Raw genomic sequence first — 23463 nt, 5'->3', positions numbered from 1 at the left:
ATCCGTACCCATGGGTTTTCACCAGAGACTCAAACATCTTTGGAAAGGAATTCAAACAAACTCCAGCATCCCAATTTCACTTGAAGAAGATGCTCCAGTTTAACCCCATTATCCACTGAGGAATAACTGAAGTTACTTTTTATCCAACCAAGAGATGCTTATGCAATAAAGGGAGAATACTAATAGGGACTGTGAGCATGCCAAATCCTGCTATATGTTAGGGGGAAGATGGGAATTACAATCACAAACACTTGGCTCATGTTAGGGAACAGGCCGATAATTCTATAAAAGTTGAGCCCAAGGGCTAACAACACATTTTGAATCTGTCCAGTCACAGGGCAATTAAAAAAAAAAAAAAAAGATGAGGCATTCACTTACATGCCATGGAATACCAGTTAGTCTTTTGAAATGCAGGGACCATGGTTAGAAAATTTTTCTAAAACAGTTTGGGAATCCAGAGAATGAAAACAGATTTTAGAAAACACATGAGCAAAATACCCCTAAGAAGAGAAACTTCCAATGATTTCTAATTTGGTGTTCCTAATTTAATGATATTAGTGGGAACCTGTACAAGTCTACAACGGCATGGAAATGGGAAACGCATGGTTAACACAGAAGGATTTTTTTTTTTTTTGGCCATTCCTCACTGTGCCTATAGGAGACTCTCAAACAATATTTTGCAATTAAGTTTAAAAGATTAATTGCTTTCCTCGGGAAAGAAATATGTTAAATCTCAGTTAACAAACTCTTAAGATGAAGAAGTGTGGTAGTAAAAGGGGGATAGGAAATGAGACATTTCACTGGAGACAACAATGAACAGACCTATAATGATGAAAATAATATTTAATGATTTGGTTCCCTTGTTGAGACTTTCTCCAAATTACTCCAGAGAAGAAAACACAACCTAACCTGCTCCATTAGGGTGGGATTGATAACTTACCTGGATGGACCAGCCTTTTAGCAGAAAAGAGATGATGGTAAGCGTGAGAGTCTCACTGTTATTGCCCTCTCTTACACCACCCCAGAGACCTTTTAGCATCACTCTAAAAATGAACAAGTCCTATAAAACCCTCAGTGTTCCCATCGATGAAGCAGAAATAATAACATCCATCCCATACAGCTCTTAGGACTAAGGGCTTGTCTTGGTGTAGGGCAGAGTACAACTTCAGTGCACACTAGATGCTCCTGTTATATGTATTTAGAGCAGCATAATAAAATTTATTGTGACACTCCTAATTTCTAGTTTGGGACTACTGGTCTCACTGAGCACAAGAAGTAGCCAAAACAAACAAAAAGGGAGAAACAAACATGACATTTCTGTTCCCAGCAATCCATCAGACACTCACAGGATCTGGGTACGTGTGAGTTTTAGGCTTCCCTGGTGGCTCAGCTGGTAAACAAGCCACCTGCAATGTGGGAGACCTGGGTTAGATCCCTGGGTTGGGAAGATCCCCTGGAGAAGGGAAAGGCTACCCACTCCAGTATTCTGGCCTGGAAGAGTCAGACATGACTGAACGACTTTCATTTCACTTCCCAAAAGGAATGTCTTTTTGTGAGGAATCTATACCAAAGTTAAGTATTTAAAAAACCTATTTGGCTTGTTAGTTGCTATAACATTTATGTGTAAGTAAAACCATGTATAAAATAAAGTGTCTGGATTTTAAAATAATACATGGATACAGATTTAATCATAGATACATAGTTATAAATGTATTTTTAAATAGACTTTTAATTACAATATGCATTTTGAAATACTGACTCTGTTTAAGTATAAAGTTTCTAAATTCTTCTACTCATATCTATTTTTAAACTTTGTAACCAAATGTCCTTAAGTTAGGATTATGAATCACTGCATAAAAAAAAAAAAAGAATCTAAAAGAGCTGTTTTGTAAATGAACACAAGGAAGCCCACAGAGGTTGTAAAACCTGCCCAGTCATATAGTTAACTGTTTCTATGTATTTGAATTTAAATTTGTTTTTGAACTCTATGCTATAATTGATTATTAGGAGACCTGAATCTTTTTCAAATTGCCAACATACGTTGGATCATCAAAGAAGCAAGAGAGTTCCAGAAAAACATCTACTTCTGCTTTATTGATTATGCCAAAGCCTTTGACTGTGTAGATCACAACAAACCATGGAAAATTCTTAAAGAGATGGGAATACCAGACTACCTCACCTGCCTCCCAAGAAATCTGTATACAGGGCAAAAGGCAACACCTAGAACTGGACAAAGAACAGACTGGTTCCAAATAGGGAAAGGAGGACGTCAAGGCTGTATATTGTCACTCTGCTTATTTAACTTATATGCAGAGTACATCATGTGAAATGCTGGGCTGGATGAAGCACAAACTGGAATCAAGATTGCTGGGAGAAATATCAATAACCTCAGGTACACAGATGACATCACCCTTATGCCAGAAAGCGAAGAAGAAAAAAAAGAGCCTCTTGATGAAATTGAAATAGGAGAGTGAAAAAGTTGACTTAAAACTCAACATTCAGAAAATTAAGATTGTGGCATCTGGTCCCATCACTTCATGGCAAGTAGATGGGGAAACAATGGAAACGATGAAAGACTTTATTTGGGGGGGGGGCTCCAAAATCACTGCAGATGGTAACTGCAGCCATGAAATTAAAACATGCTTGCTCCTTAAAAGAAAAGCTATGACCAACCTACACAGCATACTAAAAAGCAGAGACATTACTTTGTCAACAAAGGTCCGTCTAGTCAAAGCTATGGTTTTTCCAGTGGTCATGTATGGATGTAAGAGCTGGAGTATAAAGAAAGCTGAGCACTGAAGAATTGATGCTTCTGAACTGTGGTGTTGAGGAAGACTCTTGAGAGTCCCTTGGACTGCAAGGAAATCAAACCAGTCCATACTAAAGGAGATCAGTCCCGGATGTTCACTGGAAGGACTCATGCTGAAGCTGACACTCCCATACTTTGGCCACCTGATGCAAAGAACAGACTCACTAGAAAGGACCCTGATGCTGGGAAAGATTGAAGGCAGTAGGAGAAGGGGACGACAGAGGAGGAGATGGTTGGATGGCATCACCAATGCAATGGACATGAATTTGAGCAAGCTCTGGGAGTTGGTGATGGACAGGGAAGCCTGGCATGCTGCAGTCCACGGGGTCACAGAGAGTCAGACACACTGAGCGACTGAAGTGAACTGAATCTTTCTATATACCAGAGGCACTAGAAATAACCATATTAACTCCACAGGACCTTAGAGCAGGATCTTTTAACAGCCTCAAATTGGAAACAACTGAAATGTCCCTAAGTGTGACCAGATAAGCACACAATGATATATCCATACACGGGGAATAAAAGAAGAAAATAAAAACCAAACTGTCGGTACAGTACAGATGAACCTCAAAATCATGATGCTGAGTGAAAAAAGTCATGCAAAAAAAAAAGGGGGGGGAATTATTTACTCTACTTATTTTATAATTCCACTTTTATAAAATTCTAGAATAGATAAATTTAACCAATAGTGACAGATACCTATCAGTGGTTGCCTAGAGACAGGGTTGGAGGGAGTGGCAGATTACAAAAGGTATGTAGAATCTTCTGGGGTAACGCAACTGGTCATTGTGTGGATTGCAGTGAAGCCTGCGTGGATGTATACTTATGTTAAAACTCTCTTTTAAAAAATTTGCATTTTAAATATGCATCGTTTATCATACTTAAATTATACTCCAGTAAGACCGGTAGAATAAACCTTATTGTTCAAGCCTGTCTCATGGCTCCTTTAACACAAATAATGGAAAAAGAGAAAAGGAAAAGAAAGTACATTATTTTCTTGTGAAATCAGCAACACTGACTCCAGGGATTTCAAGTACTAAACAAGATAAGTAATGAAAGACCTTCTGGTTTATATTCTTAAAGGAGGTTTCATTTACTTGAAACAGCGCTTCCTTAGTGTTTAGTGAAAAAGATATCAGAACTTGGGAAGAATGGCTCATTCTACAAGTAATATAAGCCACTAAACTGTGCTTCAGTGATTTCATTTCTCTTCTGAAATGTTGTGAAGTGGACGCTGTCAGTGACTATAATTTAAATGGATATGTGAGAAACAGCTTCTCCGTTTCACCTGGAGCTTCTTCTCGGCATTCCAACAGATAAACAACCTGTAGAGTAGCTAGCATATGAATTCACTCAAAAGGAGAAATTGTTCTTAAAGTGCCCAGTGCCACATGTGGTATTCTCTGGGCTATAAGTCCCCCTTACAATCTGCTTAACTTCTGGAGGGCAGTGATTAGCAGGATGGAGACATTCAAAACTTTGCTGAGCTTATTTGCTGAGCTTATTTCAGACTGGGCAAGGTGACAGGTCACGCTTGGCTAGAAATTTATTGTTAATTTCACAGACTAGTACTGACTAATCCAGTGCTTCTCAAAGTCAAGAAATGTACAAAAAGGGGGGAAAATATCAGAACTGTACTTACTTCTTTAAAAAAAAATGCTTCTTATGAGTACAAATATAAGCTCTGTTTATTACCTTTGTTCCACGATAAGCCAACAATTATTTTACAAATTGTTGTTGCTAAGTCATGCCCAACTCTTTGGGACCCCATGGACTGTAACCCACCAGGCTCCTCAGTCCATGGGATTTCTCAGGCAAGAATACTGGAGTGGGTTGCTTCTTCCTTCTCCAGGGGATCTTCCCAACCCAGGTATTAAATCCACTGTCTTCTGCTTGGCAGGCAGATTCTTCACCCCTGAGCCACTTGCACACAAAACTACAAAATCACTTACAATTAAAATTAATTTAACTTGACAGATGATAATATTTTAATGCAATTACCTTTCAAAGTGAGTAAGATATGGTATGGACTGCTATGGTGTTGATTTCATTTTTTCATTTTTTTCTTTAGTTTGTTTTCAAGTCCAGCATGTTTCTACAACTGTGGGCCAGGTGATCTCTCTGCTCTGCCACTTATTACCTGTGTTACACTGGGCAAGCTATTTAACTTTTCAATTCCTTGGTTTGTTATCTATCAAATAGAGACTGCCACATTTACCATAGTCATAGCTAACAGAGTATCTTAAATACTTTATATATACTAACTCATTTAAAATGTTGTAAAGTGTTATGTGTGTCTTAGTTGCTCAGTCGTGTCCAGCTCTTTGCGACCCCCTGGACTGTAGCCTGAAGGCTTCTCTGTCCATGGAATTTTCCAGGCAAGAATACTGGGGTAGAGTGCCATCCCCTTCTCCAAAGGAAGTTCCCAACCCAGGGATCGAACCCTGGTCTCCTGCATTGCAGGCAGATTCTTTACCTTTTGAGCTACGGAGAAGTCTGTATTCCTACCTTATGAAGATTAAATGCAGGGATACATGTAAAGTGCTAAGAATTATGCCAGACCCATGATAATAGTCAGTAAAGGTTGGCTACAGTTTTCTCATTACTTTTAAGAATACGGTGATGTCCAACTGACCTTCACTTGACAAGAATGTATCACATACTAAGTCCATCTCACTTCTTTTCTCATCAGCTTGAACCAAATAAATAGCTGAAAGAGGGTCTATGTAATTTGTTGAACAATGTGAGCCCAGTTAAAAAAAACGTCACAGGGTTAACCAGGCTAAATTCCCATCAATTGTTTCATTTAATCTTTACAAATAAAAACCAGTAGACACCCAATAATTTATCCAAGCTTTTCCCTTCCCTGCCCTCCCTCCAACACACACACACACACACACACACCATCAACGCCTTTCAGAGACCCACTTTACAAAACTGCTCTCTTGTTTACACTTTTGAGAGAAGGTGATAGCCCTGGACTGCTTAAAAACAGCATTTGCATCCCTGGTGGATTGTAAACTGATCCTTTGTCTCCTCTTTTGCCCAGCACTGTACCTGGCACAGAGCTGAGACTCACATGGTTGGGGAGCCTAATCCCAGAGTCACCAAAAAGCACGGAGAAATTAACCAGAGATAGGCAAAACAGACAGACTGCATGCCAAATAGGTCGGCGAGAACCATGCTGAACAAACACACCGCACTAACTCCAAGTCCCACAAATTCTGGGCAAAGAACACTTATCATGACAAACACAGCTGTGACTGACTTAAAATTGTTGAGGTCACATCGGGTGAGCTCAGGTCATCAGCACCTGTTGAGTTCCAATCCGATTTTTCTCTCTTTTCCGAGCAGACTTTCCTTGTCAGTATAAAGTTTGCCTTCCTCTCTCTATGTAGGTCCAGATTTGAGCCATGTTACTTATAAAGAAAGACTGGAAATTGGGAAGCTTTTTATGTTATTATGACCAGCCTCTCTGCCGATCCCGATCAAGGGCAAGCTCATTTTGAGCTTAAAACAGCCACGTGAAGAACGCCCGCAGTTCCCACGCATCCCCATCCCCGCGTGGCGACAGTACAGAAGCAACGTATTCATGCTGTTGGCACCTGCCAGGTAACGGGACTTAGCAGTAAACTCTTCTGGGATATCCGCTGGGGGACTGAGGGGACACGTGGCTTCTGGCTCGTCCCCGGGGCCTGCGTCTCCCTCCCTAGTACCAGGAGCGGTGGAAGGAGACTCGCGTAGGGAGAACGGAAGAGAATGCGCGCAGAGCGCGATTACAAGATCCCAGCCCTGCCAAAGAGCGCCAGGCGGCGTGGACGCCTCCTCAACCCCTTCGCGCTTTCGCGCGAGTTTCTGCGGCGGTCGGGGGCTTCTGGAAGGATGCCAGGGAGGCCTTGCAGGCAGAAGCCTCAATGCGGCAAGTTACAGATGTCGTTTTGTGCCCTTATAAAGAACCCTGCTCCTTAGGAGCTCTCTCCACCCCACCCCCCCCAAAGGGGGCGGAGACAGCCAATGGATCCAGATCATTCGGCCTCCGGAAGTCGAAATGGCGCTGTAGACACCGGTGTAAGAGCCTGAAACTTTCCGGCCACTATCGCCCAGGTGGGCTGTGGTCAATTCACCTGAGGAGTTTTGAAGAATGCACATTCTGAGGCCCCACCCCCGGGTGGTTCTTTATTATCCGATGTGGAGCCCGGAAAGGTGCCACCTTCTAAAAGCTGATTCAGAGGACGAAAGTCTGCAACCTCCGCTCTCGTCCCAGCTGCGCTTCTCCCTCCCCACCTCTCCGCCCCCGCAACTCGTCCCAGACCAAAGGGAGGAGCGCTGTTTCCCGGCGGTAAGGTGTCAACCTCGTAAAACCGCAACCTGGGGTCAGCCGGGCCTGGGGCGCCGCCCGGGCTCCGCCACGCCCCTCCCTCCGCTCCCCAGCCAGGCAGGCAAAGCCCCCGTCGCAGCCCAGCACCCACACCTTTTCCGATGACTTCCAGCAGCTCCTTTTCCTCCTGGGTCAGCTCGCCTTTCTTTATGTGAACCATTGCTTCCGCCAGCTTGACGGCTATTCTGTGTCTTCGGGAGTACTAAAAAGAAACGACGTTTCTGTATTAGGAAAGCCAGCCGCAACGTTAGGCAACTTGCGACTAGGACACTAAGTAGCCAACCGCGGAAGCATTCGAATTCTCTCCTCCTTCCAGGAGCTGGCGAGCAGCGGGCGAGCTCGGGCGAGCCGGGCGGGCGGTCTCCGCAGGCCCAGCGGTAGTCCCCGCCCCCCGCGCCTCGTTGGCCCGGCAGGGAGGAGGAGCTGCAGGAGGCCGCAGCGAGGCTGTCCCATTGGAAGGGCCTGGGGAGGAAAAACCAAATGGAGAAAATCACTGGGGGGTAATTAAATGCTTCCTGCACGTTTCCCCGAAGCCACTCTTTCCGGTTCAGATATTTAAGGACACACAATAATTAAATTCTCTATCTGAAACTTCTGTGTTCAAAAATTTCTTCTTCGGGCATGCATCTCCCTAGTTCTCGCTATACACCCCCCCCCTTATTTCCCTGGAAGTGGAGCGGCCCGGGCCGGGGGCGGGCTGGGAGGCGGGGCAGCGTGGGAGGCGGGGCTGCGCCGAGCTCCGTGTGGATGTCAATGTGTCTGTCCTTCACTCCTCCATTGTCTGCCACCACCGCTGCCGCTTCTGCCACCGCCGCTGCCGGGATCGCCGCAGCCCCCAGCCTCGCGCGTCGCCGCTACCTCCTCGGACAGGTGAGAAGCAAACCAGGTAGGGCAGGGGAGAGCCGGGAAGCCTTAGACCACCGGAGCCAAAGCCCGACTGGGAGCTTCCCCTCCGGCCGAAGGTGGCCGGGAGGAAGCATGTGCCTGCTCGGGCTGCTTCCTGCCTCTCGGTGGGGAAGCCTCCCCTCCACCCCATTACCATCGCTTATACAGCGTATCGGTGCCCTAGAGTAAAGACCCACCACTCGCCACGTCTGGCCGCCCCGAGAGACCAAGAGCGGGCAGGGGCTGGCCACGCGGTGGGAAGTGGCGGGTGCACAGCGTCTCGTGCGTGGCACCGCCAGATGCAACTCCGGAGGAAGCCAAGGTTGAGGCTCTCAACTACGGGTGGGGAGGAAAGGAGCTCCCCATTACAAGCGAGGTGAAAGCATGTGAGAATAAGTCTCTTCTGGCAACCTACGCCTCGCCCCCACTTGTCATCTCCTCCGGCCTCTGTGGAAGCTGTAGAAGAAAAACGGATCCGATCGCGCTGTGTGCCTGTAAAAGGTGTTTGGAAGCAATTTACACGTGCACTATTACTTGATTTAGGGGAGACAGTCAAGGGGGAGGGAGGAGGAAGGGCCTCTTCACTCTGCTAGAGTTGCCAGTCTCTTTGTAACTCAGATCTTGAGATTTATGGAAATAGAGAGGGGAGGGGGAAGGGGCGGAGATTAAATTGGTGTTGCTGTCTATATATAGCATTAGATTAGCCTCTTAATCCAACCTTCATTCAACTGTAATATGTAACCTCAAGGTTTCACTATGGGAAGCTAGGGGATAAATACAAGTGTGCACCCTCCTGTGGCTCAGCCACAAGACTTGCTTGCTAATATGAAGTCAATCATTCCTCCCGGGTGCTTATCCATAACATATTTACAGCATTGGTGAAAGCTGTTTAGAAATTAGTGTTTACAGTTTCTCTACAGTCTAGTATTAGTGTTTCTCCCAAGACCCTTCTGCTTGCAAGAGAATAATTTGAATGATTACGTAGATTTTTTTGTTGTTGTTGTTACGCATCCCTCCCCACCACTCTTCCTCTCCTCTTGTGCCATATATGAAGTGAAATGTATTTTCCTCTGGCCTTACACCTTCATTTCTTGGAAGCATTCACTAACACTTATGAAATCCTGGAAGATGTTCACCCTTATTTCCTGTCTTTAAAAAAAAATTTTTTTTTCCCCCCCTGAATCCCAGATGTTTTTTTTCTAAGGCTTCATCTCTGCAGGCTGGGGCAAATCTGAGCCAGAACATCTCACATGAAAATGGTCTGAAATTATTCAACTCAATGTATAACAAAGAAACTTTTGTTTAGGGATGCTTTAATAATGATGTGACTGTTCAAACAAGTAGTAAGGCTTTTGAGTGACCCATCTTTTGTAACACTTAGAATGCTGCTATTGCCACAGTTACAGCTGATTAAAAACACAGTCTCATGAAGGAGCAACCCACAAACCTAAGAAAATGCTTACAGAGTAACCTTTCCTTACCATGTGATTTAACATCCTATAAATCTGACACTCCAGTACTTTGGCCACCTCATGTGTAGAGTTGACTCACTGGAAAAGACTTTGTTGCTGGGAGGGGTTGGGGGCAGGAGGAGAAGGGGACGACAGAGGATGAGATGTCTGGATGGCATCACCGACTCAATGGACATGAGTTTGAGTGAACTCTGGGAGTTAGTGACGGACAGGGAGGCCTGGCGTGCTGCGATTCATGGGGTCGCAAAGAGTCGGACACGACCGAGTGACTGAACTGAACTGAAGGGATGTTACAGAATTGGGTGCTTCATTGCCAGAATTTCCATGTCTTCTGCCAAACTGGGGCCATGGTTACTTGAAGGTCACACCTGTTTGGCTCACTGAGGTTGTCAGTTTCTAAAGGATAGCAACTTATTACCTGTTTTCCTGGTGCCTTGTTGATACTTAGTCCTCTGTGACTGCATTCATTCAGTAAATCTAGGCAGCTAGAAATAAAGCAGCTAATATCTGCCTTGAAATGCATGTAAGTAACATGTTAATTTTAAATTTCTGGATAATGTAATGGGTAGTGTTTATCATATGGGTTACATTCATTGTTTTGTACAGTGTTAATATTGAATGTAGGAATCGGATCGGCTAATGAACATAACTTAGACTTGTTCAAGGAACTTTTTTTGTATGAAGAATGTGTTCACATCAAAGAAGTTTTGTTGGTAATAAAATAGCTACTGCTTACTGGGTACTTAGTCAGCACCAGATAGTCCACCAGAAGCTTTGTATAGGATTAGTTTAATCATTGTTGTAATGACCCCAAAATAAGCCAATATTACCCCTGTTTCTGAAAATAAGAGGACAGAAACAAAAAGAAGTTAATTTGCCCACAGCCCTACAGTTAGGAAGTATCACAGCCCAAACTGGAACCTAGGTCTCCAAAACCTTTTCTCTTTGCGTTTTGCTCTATCTACGTGGCTGGAAGTAAGGGGGAAAGTATATATTCTTTAGCTAATAGGTAACATGTTCATGTGGTTCAGTGAGACAAAGATACAAAAAACTCTCCAGCCTCTTCCCAGTTTTTCTCCATGTCCTACAACCCATAGTGTCTATTTTTCTCATACCTTTACTGAGAAATTGTATGTTTATAACTTGCAGGTGTATTTCCACTTTTTTTAAAACAAGTGAAAAATGTGCTAACACACTGTTGCACACTGTGTAATGGAATTTATATAATGCTTTGGTTTCTTTCCTCGTCTGAAAAAGAAAATTCTGAAATGTCTGAAATTCTTATATGTGTCCCTGTCAGCCCTTTGCCTACTCCTAATACCTTGGACCTCTCAGCCGATTGCAATGGATTCCTAAGTAGCTTGCTTCCCATCTGGCTCATTCAAGGCCACCAATAAACAGTCAGCACTCATCCTCTACTGAAGGATGAGACATACTTTGTAAAGACAGAACTGATTCACTTAAAAACCTGTCGGTGGCTCTCCACTGGCCGCAGAGTAGAGGCTCTGGTCTCGGCTGGAGAAGTACTTCCAGTTCCCCTCCGCGAGCCGCAGACAAGAGGTCCACGTCTGGTCTGGGAGGCTCTGACTTCTGGTCCCAGCCAGCATTTCCAGCCAGCCAGCCCTTCCCACATAACTCTGCTCTAAGCTCACCTCACTGCTGATTCCCTAACGTGCCAGTAACTTCTACCCCTTTGTTCCTGCTCTTCTCTCTTCTTGGAATGACCTCCCTTTCCTCTTCACTGAGTGTTTCTCTCCTTCCCAGATCTGATCAGGTGTCAACTTTCAAGAAACTTTCTTCTGCTCTATCCAGGAGAGGAATACAGGCCCTAGTAAACATGTTTATTCCTGTCCATCAGCAAGGGCGATAAGGACAGTCTTTCCTCGTCAGTTGCTGGTACAATTGCTGACATCCTCTGATTTTCTCCTATCTCCTTATTAGCCCTGATCCCTCCCCGCACCCCTAAGTTAACATCTTTGCTTCTTCATCGGGAGCTCCATGAAAATAACCTAGAGCCAGCACCTTTTTCGTGACTTTCTAGTTCAGTGTTTGTTAATCTGTTTGATCCGTTCTCCTTCTATACTGTAAATTAACCAGGATTAGTTTACCTTTGCTTCTCAAGACCGGGACCCAGTGTCTTGCACCTAGTGTGTGCTCAGTGCATACTGAGATGAATTCAGCTTGATCGCTAAGTTATTTTAGGTAGATTTATTTCCCTACTTGACTAATCCTTCCTGGCAATGTGAGGTGATGTGGCACTAAGCACACACAGTCATAACCAAGGGCAGAAGGTCTTTAAATGTTTTCAGTCTCAAGCTGCTTGACATTCTGATGAATGCTATCAACCAAGGGAAAAAAAAATTCTTCATATGTACGTGCTACAAATTTTGCAAACCATTCCTGGATTCTCTTTGAAACCTTTGACTTCCAACTCTGTGCTTTAAGAGAATGCTGTTTGTTTTTTTATTGCAGGGGAATAGCTCATTTTTGAGTGTTGTAACTTTGGTGGGTAATGTTTTCCTTGACATTTGACTCTTGTCTTAGGTACACTTCTTGACTGAGTTGGATATTTGATGATATTAAGGAATTTCATTTTCCTTTAGGTCTGAAACTAATATTATGGTTATATTTTAAAATATCCCTTATCTTTTAGACATGGGTACTGAATTATTTAAGGCGGGAATGGTAGGATATCTAACACTGGCTTTAATTTAATTTTGTGACAGTGATGGGAAGGGACTGAGTAAGAATATTAATGAGACAAAACTCACCAATGCTGTTAACAGTTTAAAGTGGGCAGTGAGTACACTGACTTCGTTATTCTCTCTGCTTTTGATATGTTTGAGATTTTTCCGTAATGAAGTTTTAAAAAGGAAGGTTTGGGACTCCCCGGTGGTCCAGTGGTTAAGACTCTGTGCTCCCAATGCAGGGGACCCAGGTTTAATCCCTGGTCAGGGACCTACAGCCCACATGCCACAATTAAGGCATTCTGCATGTAGCAAGTAAAATCCTGTACAGCCAAATAAATTTAAAAAAATAGAGAAATAAAAAGGAAGGTTTGGAAGTATTACAGCTTCTTAAGAAATTGTTGTTTTCAGTTTTTTTAAAAAAAGAAAGCAATATGGATACAAACATTCTTTCTCTGTCCTTGGAGTTTAGCTTATGCAGTTATCCATTTAATGTTAAAACAGTTACACCTAAACGTGCAAAAGGTTGTCTTGTGAACAATGCATTTCCGTAAACTGTTCATGTCACATTTTAACTTCTCCCCCGAAGGAAGAAGGGGTAGGTGGCATTCTCAGTGCTGTGTCACAGGCTTATGAATATCCTGCTGTCAGTTAATCTTCATCCTTTTTGAACTCTGACAGAGTAATTTGCAGACAAGTCTGAACAAGGGGTGCAAATATATTTAGTTTAACTGAGAAAATCAAGATGTGAATGAAGTAGAGAGACCGATTTTCTTCTCTGTCTCATAAACCACGTCAGAAGACATTTCCAAAGAAGGAGTACTTTGGTAATGTTGTGAGCAGCATCAGTGTAGTTAGAACAAATCTCTCAGTGTAGGAAATGAGGACCGCACTCAGGTGTGCCTGCCATGCCCTTCCTCAGGGTTTGCTTAAGTAAATGCTCGTTTTGACACCTGCTTTCTGAATTCTTAAAACTTTATAACTTGTGTGTCCTGATGTTTACATTTCTCGTATGATGTTGTGGACTTATGAAATGTTAATATTTCCAGAGGCCAATATGAAATATTTTGGTATCATTTATAATCTTCCAGATTTTTTTTCTTTGGAAGGGTTTTTAAAGCATATTTAATTAAGCTTCAAAGCCAAGCCTTCGCAATATCTAAGGCGATGCAGCCAATCCAGTCTCATTGCCAGGTAATGTTGAAGCACACACGCGGTGCTTCCAACTTCAACTCATATGTATTTATATTCGCTAGGTCACTGTGGAATTTAAGACTCTAGGCTGCTGCCTCTTTATCTCTGAGTATAGTAAAGCAATTGCAATAATTAAAAATAGAAAGCTGTTTCTGCATCAGAAGGGAAAGGTAGTATTCGCCTTCCCAATAAATACATTTAAGGTAGAAAATCGGTGTTTTTATGTCTCGTTATTTGATTGTCTTTTGCTGGGTTGTTAGAACAACCCAGCAGATGAAGCTGCCCTTAAAACTACATTCATCAGCCTCTGAGTAAAATCTCTTCCTGGTCTGTTGATTGTGGAGTATAGCAGTCCCATTAAGTAGCCTCTTCTGACCTGGTGGGAAATGATTATGGATGAGCCCTGGGAGACAGCCAAGCACGGCCACAGCCCTGAGAATCAGAGTGGCAAAGCCACGGCTCTGTGATGAGGTGGCTTTTCCAAGGCAACCTCTCTTGCTTTCACTTTCTTCATATATAAAACAGGGATGGTAACCAAACTTACATGGTGACTTTGAGGATTCTTGAGGATGCCCTGTGAACTATAAAGTGTTATATAAAAACTAATTGATATTTTTAGGGCCAATTCTCCCTGTTTTTGCAGTTGAGAAGTAGATGAATAACATAGTTGTAGGCCTAGGTAAGAAGTCATTTTAAAGTAAAATTGTATAGAAATTAGTATTCACATAAGCCCTTCTTCCTACATTTTGGAAGAGATTTGTTTTTCAAGAGAGACTTTCATGAAAGATGTAATTCTAATAACTCTATGTCAGGATTAACATATATATATGTACATGTATATATATATTAATAAGAAAGATCTTATATATATATATACATGTACATATATATATATAAATGTTAATCCTGAGATAGAGTTATTAGAATTACATCTCTTGGTGTGTATCTGTTGTTTTCAGCAAATCCCAAATGATAGATGTGGTCTTTGTCCTCAAGAGGCTTCCAGTGTCCTCTAGGAGACCTGCCAGTCTCTGAAACAATGACTAGAGTCCGTTGCCTGTTCAAGTGGCTATCTGGCTCCTTCCAGTCTTTCAACTTTAATTCCCCTATCCACCCAGAGGTTTCCTGCTCCCAGAGTGCCTTCCTCCACCCATTTCTGCCTCACATTTTACTCAAATCCTTCTCAGCTCCTCCTTTAAACAGCCTTCTCTAATGCCTAATCTGAGCAACACAGTCCACATGTGTAGGTTCCAGAATGGGTGGTGCTCAATGGGAGGCTCAGAGAAAATGAGATTGTGAGCAGAGTGTGGAAGGATTGGTGAATTTGGGCAGGTGAGCCAGAAAATGGAAAACATTCCAGGGAGGACAACCCCTAAGAAAACAACTCCATAATAGACTGTAACATAAATATTTATAAAATAAATATTGCCTATAATTTTCTGGCTGACCATCTTGGAACTAGAAATTTTTATGTCATAGAAGAGGTAGATTATATTTTAAAGCACTCTAGGTTTGTTCTTGCTCTCAAGTAGTTTATGACATCACATGTTTTCAACTAAACTGAAAATTATAAAGCAGTATCTTTAGAATTGTTGGTAACAGGAAAGTTGAAATGGACATGAAAAGAAGCAATGGAAGAGAAAATCATATACTTATTAGGATATTGTGTCCTTGAATACAAACTGATTCAAAATTATCCAAAATAGCTAAAATACCAATAGCCAAGACAGCTAGACAATCAAATGAGTAGGAAATTATTTATGAAATTTATTTTACAAATGAAATATAATCCGTGGAACCTGTTTTTATCTATACAGTGCCTTTAAAGAATTTTCTTGTCTGATTTTTTTTGCCAATTGGATTGTTCCGATTTTTTTTCTACTTTTATTGACGAATGGAATAATGACTGAAACAGTTAGACCTGAGAGATGCAACTCGGATTTAATAATCAGATTTAATGTGAATCACTTTAATGCGGGATTGTGATTGTCATTAGGAGTTTCCACAACATTTTTTCCTTAATATCTACTGGGGAAAAAAGTTTGTGATAATTTAAAATAATTTCTAAATTTTTTAAAATATAAAATCTACCACTATCAGCAGTGTATACAAGAGTATTTTTCATTCTTAGCTCACTCTGATGTATGTGCTGGGGCCATGGGTCTCTTCAGCTAGTATCTTTTGTGCAGTTAAATGCCAACTAGAATGAACTGACCTGTTCTAAATTTGGCACGTGATGAGTGAAGAGTGCCAAAAAATGTTCTGATAGTCATATTTGTAAACTATTTTGAAAATAAAAGGTTTAGATAACTCACTGAATGACCCATTCTATTTTGACAAACACCAAAAGAGAGCGCTTTCATTGTTCTTGCCTGATTTTTTAACTGCAGGTGTAGCCTTTGGTATTTTTTGTTTTGTTATCTTTAATTATCTTAATTACAGAAATTATATATTAATAGGAAAACCATAATAACAAATTTGTGAGCAATGTAGAATTATGTTTCCTGTTCTCATAATCCAGCTTATTTTTATGTTAGATGAGGACTTTCAGAAAATAATTGTTAGATGCACTGTTATTTGGAGGACTTCTAAGTAAATCTGAAGACAACCACTGGGCAGAGAAGGGGAACAGTAATGAATATTAACTCAGCACTGTGGACACTTTATCATAAGCCACTGTGAGGTGTGCAGTTTTATAACATTCTACTGTCGTCCTTTTTCTCATATTCACGCAAAAGACTTGAATGGTTTTCAAACCAACGTCTATGGCTTCCTGGATTTGTGACCATTTCTAAGAAAAAAAAGAACAGGACATACGTTCTTCTCAGTATACAAGGTAATAGAAAGGGGTTATTGTAAACAGGAAGGAGAAGCCCGTGTCGCTGGTACAGAGGAAGCTGCTGGCTAGAGGAAAGGATGCCGCTTCTCGGCGTGGAGGAGTGTGAAGATGGTGTTTACATGAGGGTCGAGCCTCTGCAGGAAGCAAGTTGGGCACTGGCTCCCATAGTACCAGAAACCAGGGAGCCATAAATTTCCTGCTGTTTACACGTCCATAAGAGTCAGGATTTCTGTTAAATCCTCTTGCTAAAGATGAATGTGTTTTTCCTTACCAGAACTCCACAGAGAACTATTTGGCATTTTGGAGGTAACATATGCTAATTTAGTTTATCCAAGTGCTGAACTAGACATTAATATTTATGCTTCACTCTCTCTAACTCTAAACCCATAAAATCCATGAGGCACATAATGAAAAAGCTGCCGTCAAGGATCATGTAAATTGTTACCCGACAAACTTCGGTTGGTTCTTTGGAGGAAGTGCACTGTGAGGAGACAGTTGATGGGTTCTGGCCCTGGCTGTTCTGTGTTTGATTTTTCCTCTTTGATCTCTGCTGTTATCACCAAGGTTAGAATGGAATGCATGGCCTCAGACAAGTGGCATGACATCTCAGAGTCTTAGAGTCTATAGCTTATCAGAGTGGGTCTAGGTTTAGTTCTTCAGGTTTCAACCTGTTCCAAGCTTCATGGATAGCCATTATAAGTTAAAAAGTAAAAAACAACAACAATAACACACATCGAATTGTTAAAGCATTAATAAACACAATTTGCAACTCAAATTCATCACGATGGACTTTAACATGCTGGAGACGATTCCTTCTTAACTCACACTGCCAGCTAATTGTGTGCAGTGCTTGGCTCAGAACCCTACCTGCTAGAAAGTGAGCGCCAGGCATCTCATCTATGCATCTTGTCTGGTCCCCACTGCATCCCTATTGCCAGTACCAGGTAGGGCTTCCCAGGTGCTGCTAGTGGTTAAGAATCTGTCTGCCAGTGCAGGAGACATCAGAGACTCGGGTTTGACCCCTGGATCTGGAAGATCCTCTGGAGGAGGGCATGGCAATCCACTCCAGTATTTTTGCCTGGAGAATCCCATGGACAGAGGAGCCTAGCAGGGCCCAGTCTACAGGGTTACAAACAGTCGGACAAGACTGAAGTGACTTAGCACAGCACAGTGTATGTTTAATAAGTGAATGCAAAGGAGTTAGTTATTCTCTATATGTTTAGGCTTTTTTAGAAAGTATACATGAGAGTTTGTAATTGTGCTCTCGCCTTCTTTCCCCCTTTTAATTTGAGTTTGTATAATTCACTCCTTTAAAATTGTACCTGGGAATGCAGTCTCATATCAGTGTGCTGTGTCCCATAAGTCCCAGGCTAAGGTTGGATATTTATATCCAGTTTATGCTCTCCTCATTGTGAAATAGGCATGTGTAACTTTTTGTGTGTGTGCAACTCTTCGAATAAAGCTTCATCTGCTAAACAGGCTTGGGCAGGTTCCCTCCTGGGAGAATGGGGGCAGGAGTGGCCTGGGAGAACTCACAAGTGAGAAGATATTTGGACTTCTGCCCACCACCACGTTTGAACTTCCTGAAGGTCCATTCCCATGTTTTTTAAGCCACTGCTCCAAAGCAACATTCTCCCACTAGTTACCAGTCTAGTATTTTTGTTTTGTTTTTCAGAAAATTCTGTTTTCTTCTGTTCCTTGATTAACACGCTAATAGAGGAACAGATTTCAATCCCCCTTGCCATAATAACTTACCATCTAATCTTCTGTTTGTGCTGATAGTCATAAACATTCCCATCACTTTTGTGTTTGATACAAAATTAGCCTAAATCAACTGGTTTGCGCTCTGGTATTTGACACCACTCCCTGCTGATTTTTTAAACTTAATTTTTTTAGGTTCACATCAAAGTTAAGGGTACAGAGATTTCATATATACCCTCTGCCCATATACATAGTCTCCTCATTATCATCACTCCTCACCAGAGCTACTCAGTGATACGTTTGTTTTGTCTAAAACTGACATTACTGTTTGGCAAACAAATCTCTCAAGGAAATATCTGCCTGATTGCGGCTCTGATATGTGCAGACCTGTGTGTACAATTTTCAATTCTTGAGAGCAAAGCCCATCTTTGGCTTTGCTTGCTGTTTTTCCTCTCTAGTGTGGGGTCTTCCAACCTTGACACTGGAAATTTTGGACCAGATAACCTTTTGCTGTAGGGGGCTCTCCTACAACATTATAGATGGTTCAGCAGCAGCCCTGGCCTCAACCTACTAGATTCCAGTAGCACCCCAGTCTTCCCAGCATGACAAATAATAATGTCTGCAGACACTGCCAAATGTCCCTTGGGGAAGAAAATTAACCCTGGACTGAAGCCACTGCTCTAGCACAGTGCTTGACACAGAGTAAGCGCCCCTCAAATGCTTGATAAATTAATAAACATGTTTAAACCACAGCTAGACATTTAATCATTGGATATTTCTCTGTTTCATGCCACCATTTCCTCTAAATTCTCCGAATTTACAGCTTGAAGTATTCTAGTAGGTATGCAGCTCTTATCACCATCCTCTTGTCTTGTAGATAAAAATTCTAAGGGTCTCATCTAGCACAAAGGTTTTAGGACATTTTGTTATTAAAATACCCTGAGATGTTATGTTTGAGGGATGACTTTTCTAAAAGCTGAAGTATATAGTGTTTGTAGTTGAAGGTGTGTTTGTGTTTTTCAGAGTGTTGAGACATAAGAATAACATCAGCAAGATTAGGCCATCTGGAAAGCTGAGAGGGGCTGGTCAGTTGCTGGGGGAAGGGAAGGGCCCAGGAGAGACTGCCTCTGGGGAAAGTGGAAGCTCCCAGAGAAGGAGGTGTGCTTGCCCCAGGGACTTTGTATAGGGTTCATTAAATAGATAGCATGAATGGATAAGCAGAGTGAAACTATTTAGGAGTTATTTATACTTCTTGGGAGTTTTTGAAAATAATTTCATTGAGATGAAATAAGGGACATTACGTAATCATCTTATTTCAATGAAGAGGTTGTACAGTGATAGTTAAAATGTAATTTCTGAAATATTTTTATTAAAAGGGAAGCAAAAATCCAGTATTCAAAAACAAGATAAAGTTTAAGACAGGAAATAGATTTGGAAATGTTATAATAAAAATTTAATCATGATGCTTTTCTGTCTTCTTAAGGAAGATTTAGGTGAACATAATTAACTCAGTGTTTATTTTTTTCACAGCACAATTCCTTAGGCTTTTGATCCCTCTTTCTTATAAAGTCATTGCTTAGCAGCACAATTTAAGTTCCAATCGTTAGTGTTCCTCACTGGAAACTATTGTTTCAGTTTATTGTTTTGTACTTTATAAGATAAATATTTTTGTCCTTTGATATCATTAATTATAAAAGTGAAGTGGATATGAATATAACAATAATATTTATATTAAAGAAATATTTGCCTGTATTTTAAAACATTCTTCTTTTATAGATAGGCTACTTATTTTAAATTTTAATGTTATTTCAATTATTATAAATACTGAAACTTACGTAGAGTTGAATTCTTGAAACTTGCTCCTAAACACAGAGTATTTCCCTAGAATATTGCAGTGAAGTGGCTCAGTAATATTTTGAGTTTTGTGTCCTGGTGTTGTTGCATCTGTACAACACACTTTATTCTTTGGGAATAATTTTGTATGGCAACAGTATCATACCCAAAGAATAAAGTGTGCCTGGGAAATCCCATGGACAGACAAGCCTGGTGGGCCACGGCCCATGGAGTCACAAAGAGTTAGACACAACTTAGCAACTAAACAACAGCAAAAATCATTGTTAGTATCAGAATCAATCGGAGGTCTTTTTGTTGCCATTGTCTTAAGTAATATTGATTGTACACAGAGAGTTTCACTTTGGAGTTTGGTACTTTTTCTTTTCTTTCCTGCTGTAGACACATAGTTTTGAAATTTGGGCAAAATGCTCTGCAGTTACTTTATTTGAAAAATGCTAAGTAAGAAATTGCTTTTCTTTGAGTATATTTTCATCTTCTTATCAAGTCTTATCAAGTTTGTGTGTTGAGCCATGGGGAATGCTTTGGAACGGGATTGCCCGTCATGATAGCCACTAGGCATGTTGGCTGTTTCAGTTTTCACTAATAACAGTTATATAAAATTAAGCATTTTCTTCCTCATTCACACTAGCCACACTCCAAGGATGCTACAGGTGTCTAGTGGCGACCATATTAGACAGTGCAGATACAGAACATTCTCACTGTCACAGACAGTAGTGTTAGGCACTGCCTTTCCAGGATGGCTTCCAGGTGGCTCAGGGGTTAAAGCGTCTGCCTGCAATGCGGGAGGCCCAGGTTCAATCCCTGCGTCAGGAAGATCTCCTGGAGAAGGAAATGGTAACCCACTCCAGTATTGCCTGGAGAATCCCATAGACGAAGGAGCCTGGTAGACTACAGTCCATGGGGTCACAAAGAGTCAGACAGGACTGAGCGACTTCACTTCACTTTCTAGGATGGGTATTGGCAGACTAAAGTCTGGAGGCCCATTTTGAGCCACTATTTGTTTTGTAAATGAAGTTTTACTGGAATGCAACCAGGACCACCTCTTTGCATTTTGCCTGTGGCTGCTTTCAGGCAGGCTGTAACAGCGAATCGGAAGAGTAGAGACCTTGTAACTCGCAGAGCCTAAAATGCTTCCTTTCTGTCCCTTTATGGAAAAAGATTGTGACCCCACTTTAGAGTATCCATATTCATAATGTCGAGATTGTTTGAATAGCAGTTATTTTATGTGTAGTATATATTAGCGGTATTAAATGCCTTACATAAAGTAGGTTATCATACTTCAGAGATGAGCCAGACCAGGACAGGCAAGATCTCTTAATTACTAGTTGAGAACAGGCTTCCCCTAGGAGGGACAGCTGGAAGATATGTCTGTCTGACTGATCAGACACTTTCCAAAATGGAGAGAATTAAAGAAGAGTATAAGGGAAGGCAACTCACGAGGTGTCAGTCTACTCAAGGTGGGCAGGGCAAGTGGCAGAATTAGCCTACAGCAGCCATGAGGCCCCTCAGTGCTGCTGGCCCCTCGTCACACTGCAGCCCAGAGTCTGGTTGGAAGTGAGAGATGGAATGTGAAAAGGGTGTGAGGTCAGTTAGCCATTTAGGCTCAAATAGAAATTGATTTTAAATTGTTATTTCATTAATAGAGGACCTCGTCTCTAATGTTTGATTGAGTGGATCATTTTAGTATTTTTATGACCTCATCTTCTAACATTTCCAACTTTACATAAAAATTTTTAAAAAATAAGTACTGTTTTAAACCATGGAGCTTTTGCATTTTGGTGGGACATGAGCTTATTTTTCTCTGCGAATGTTGGAGTTACAGTGTTCTGAATGGAAGCCAAATTATCATGCTGTTAGTGGATATCAAGTTATAAATTGTAATGCAATCTAATAACTGTGACCTTTTTTGGTTGGCCTAAGAGAAATGCCCTTGTTGCCCTTCTGCTGTGACTTGCCCAGGTTTAAGCTGGTGCAGTTTCTTAGTCTACGCACCCTTGCTCTTCTTCGGCCAGGATTCAGTGAATGCCTTATAAAGGCTGACCCTCTCTGGAGCAGATTATAATGTAGCACCAGAGCTAAATTTAGAGAACAGCCAAGCCTCTGCTCCAAATAGTAACAGCTAAGTGATAGAGACTTTTGGTGAACAGAATATCTTCACTTAGTCATTCAATACCACTAGGTGAATCTCTATTTGTGTGTGTTTGTTTATTTTAATTTTTGATGTTGTATATGTCAAAAATCTTTGCATACTTTTTTTAAACATTTATGTGTTCTTACCTTATTTTCCACATAGAATACGTTCAGGTTGTATAAAACAAGCCCACATAACTGAACTTTGAAGATACAAACTTTCCTGTTTAAAACTAAAGAAGGTATTATAAATGGAGCTAAAGAATTTTTAAAATACAGTAATTCACTCCTAGGTAGGTTTTGTTTGGTGGTAATTCTCCATTAGCAGGAAAACAGAAATAAGATATTAAGGTAATTAGAGAATTCTATGTATTTATACTGTAGACTCTAATAGAAGGGGCACACACTTTAAAAATAATTTTAAATTCTGAAATAAAAACATCTTTGGCAAAGGGTAATGCCTTCCGTACATGTTCAGCTCCTGGAGAAGTTTCAGGCTCTATTTTTGGTTGTGTATCTCAGTACAAGACCCAAACCCTTTAACAGGTATTTTTTTTCTTTGCTAACACAAGAAAATATTTTGTATAATATTTGTTGTGTTTGGGGAGGTATGGAAGCATTAAGGAAACTACATGCACACTTAGCTATATTCATTACTTGTGCCCCAGTGGATCTAGAGTGAATCTGTTGAAAATGCCAACAGGGAAAATCCGGAATGAAAGAACTTTTCTGTAAATATACATAATGCATTAGAAACTCTGTTTCCAGTGCCTCTCAAGTGAAATGAGATTTCACTGATTGAGGTTATTGCATTTGTAACTATTTCATATGCAGCTGCTGCCCCATACACGTACATCTGTCGATCCCTTCGCTACTCTTGACCTAGGGGAGCCCCGCTGTTGTTTCACCTGCCTCATTGTACTGGAAATGTTTGTATTTTATCTCCTGCTGGACTCTGTGCTCCTTGAGGGCTTGGAATCTAGCTTAGTCACCTTTATATCTAAAAGCAGAATGTAGTAAGTTCACTTTATAAGACTGACAAAAATTCTCTCTCTTTAACCATGAAAGAAATTACTTTTGGGCTTTGTTACTTTATTTTTAATGAATTTCACTTGTGAAATGGCGATTCAAGTTTTTCCATGATAAATAGATTGCTTTCTATGTGAAAATAGGTGTTTCTCTTCTTTCAATGGATGGGTGGGAAGAAAGTTTTGGTACATAAATTGAATAATAATTTTTCCACATTCTTGAGAATGTTTTTTAATTACAATTTTAAAAAACTTTGAAAGAGAAATAGTTTGCTTCACATTATCTTGAATTGTTTGGTCTTCATAACTTAGGCAATCTAGATACATTTTCAGATTGTAATATTTATGTCAGCAAGGTTATTCTCAGTTTGTAGAAGCTCTTTTTAGAGCAGGTTTTTCACTTTTTTAAAAGATAATTTATGATACTTTAAATTATTAACTCCAGTAGAAGAATTAAAAAGCCCAAATATGCATCCTCTGAAGTAA

The 23463-nt window shown here is 41.0% G+C and overlaps 2 protein-coding genes across 4 annotated transcripts in view; one reads left to right on the top strand and one right to left on the bottom strand.

Moving 5' to 3' along the window:
• The window catches only part of ANKMY2 (ankyrin repeat and MYND domain containing 2), a 38469-nt gene extending 30659 nt beyond the window's left edge, over positions 1-7810 (bottom strand). The window contains exon 1 of one of the 2 annotated variants that reach the window (XM_018047354.1): positions 7281-7810. In XM_018047354.1, coding sequence (XP_017902843.1) covers positions 7281-7347 — 67 coding nt within the window. In that variant the 5' untranslated portion in view covers positions 7348-7810. The remainder of the gene's footprint in view (positions 1-7280) is intronic. The other variant, XM_005678993.3, reaches the window with a different exon arrangement.
• Positions 7916-23463, top strand: part of BZW2 (basic leucine zipper and W2 domains 2) — a 63164-nt gene continuing 47616 nt past the window's right edge. Inside the window, exon 1 of one of the 2 annotated variants that reach the window (XM_005678994.3) lies at positions 7916-8057. The gene's annotated coding sequence lies outside the window, so the exon portion shown is untranslated. Of the gene's footprint in view, positions 8074-23463 lie in introns of both variants that reach the window. The other variant, XM_018047355.1, reaches the window with a different exon arrangement.

This window comes from Capra hircus, chromosome 4 (genome assembly GCF_001704415.2).
Source record: "Capra hircus breed San Clemente chromosome 4, ASM170441v1, whole genome shotgun sequence".
In the NCBI taxonomy this organism is placed as follows: domain Eukaryota; kingdom Metazoa; phylum Chordata; class Mammalia; order Artiodactyla; family Bovidae; genus Capra; species Capra hircus.
This window is presented reverse-complemented; position numbering and strand designations above follow the sequence as displayed.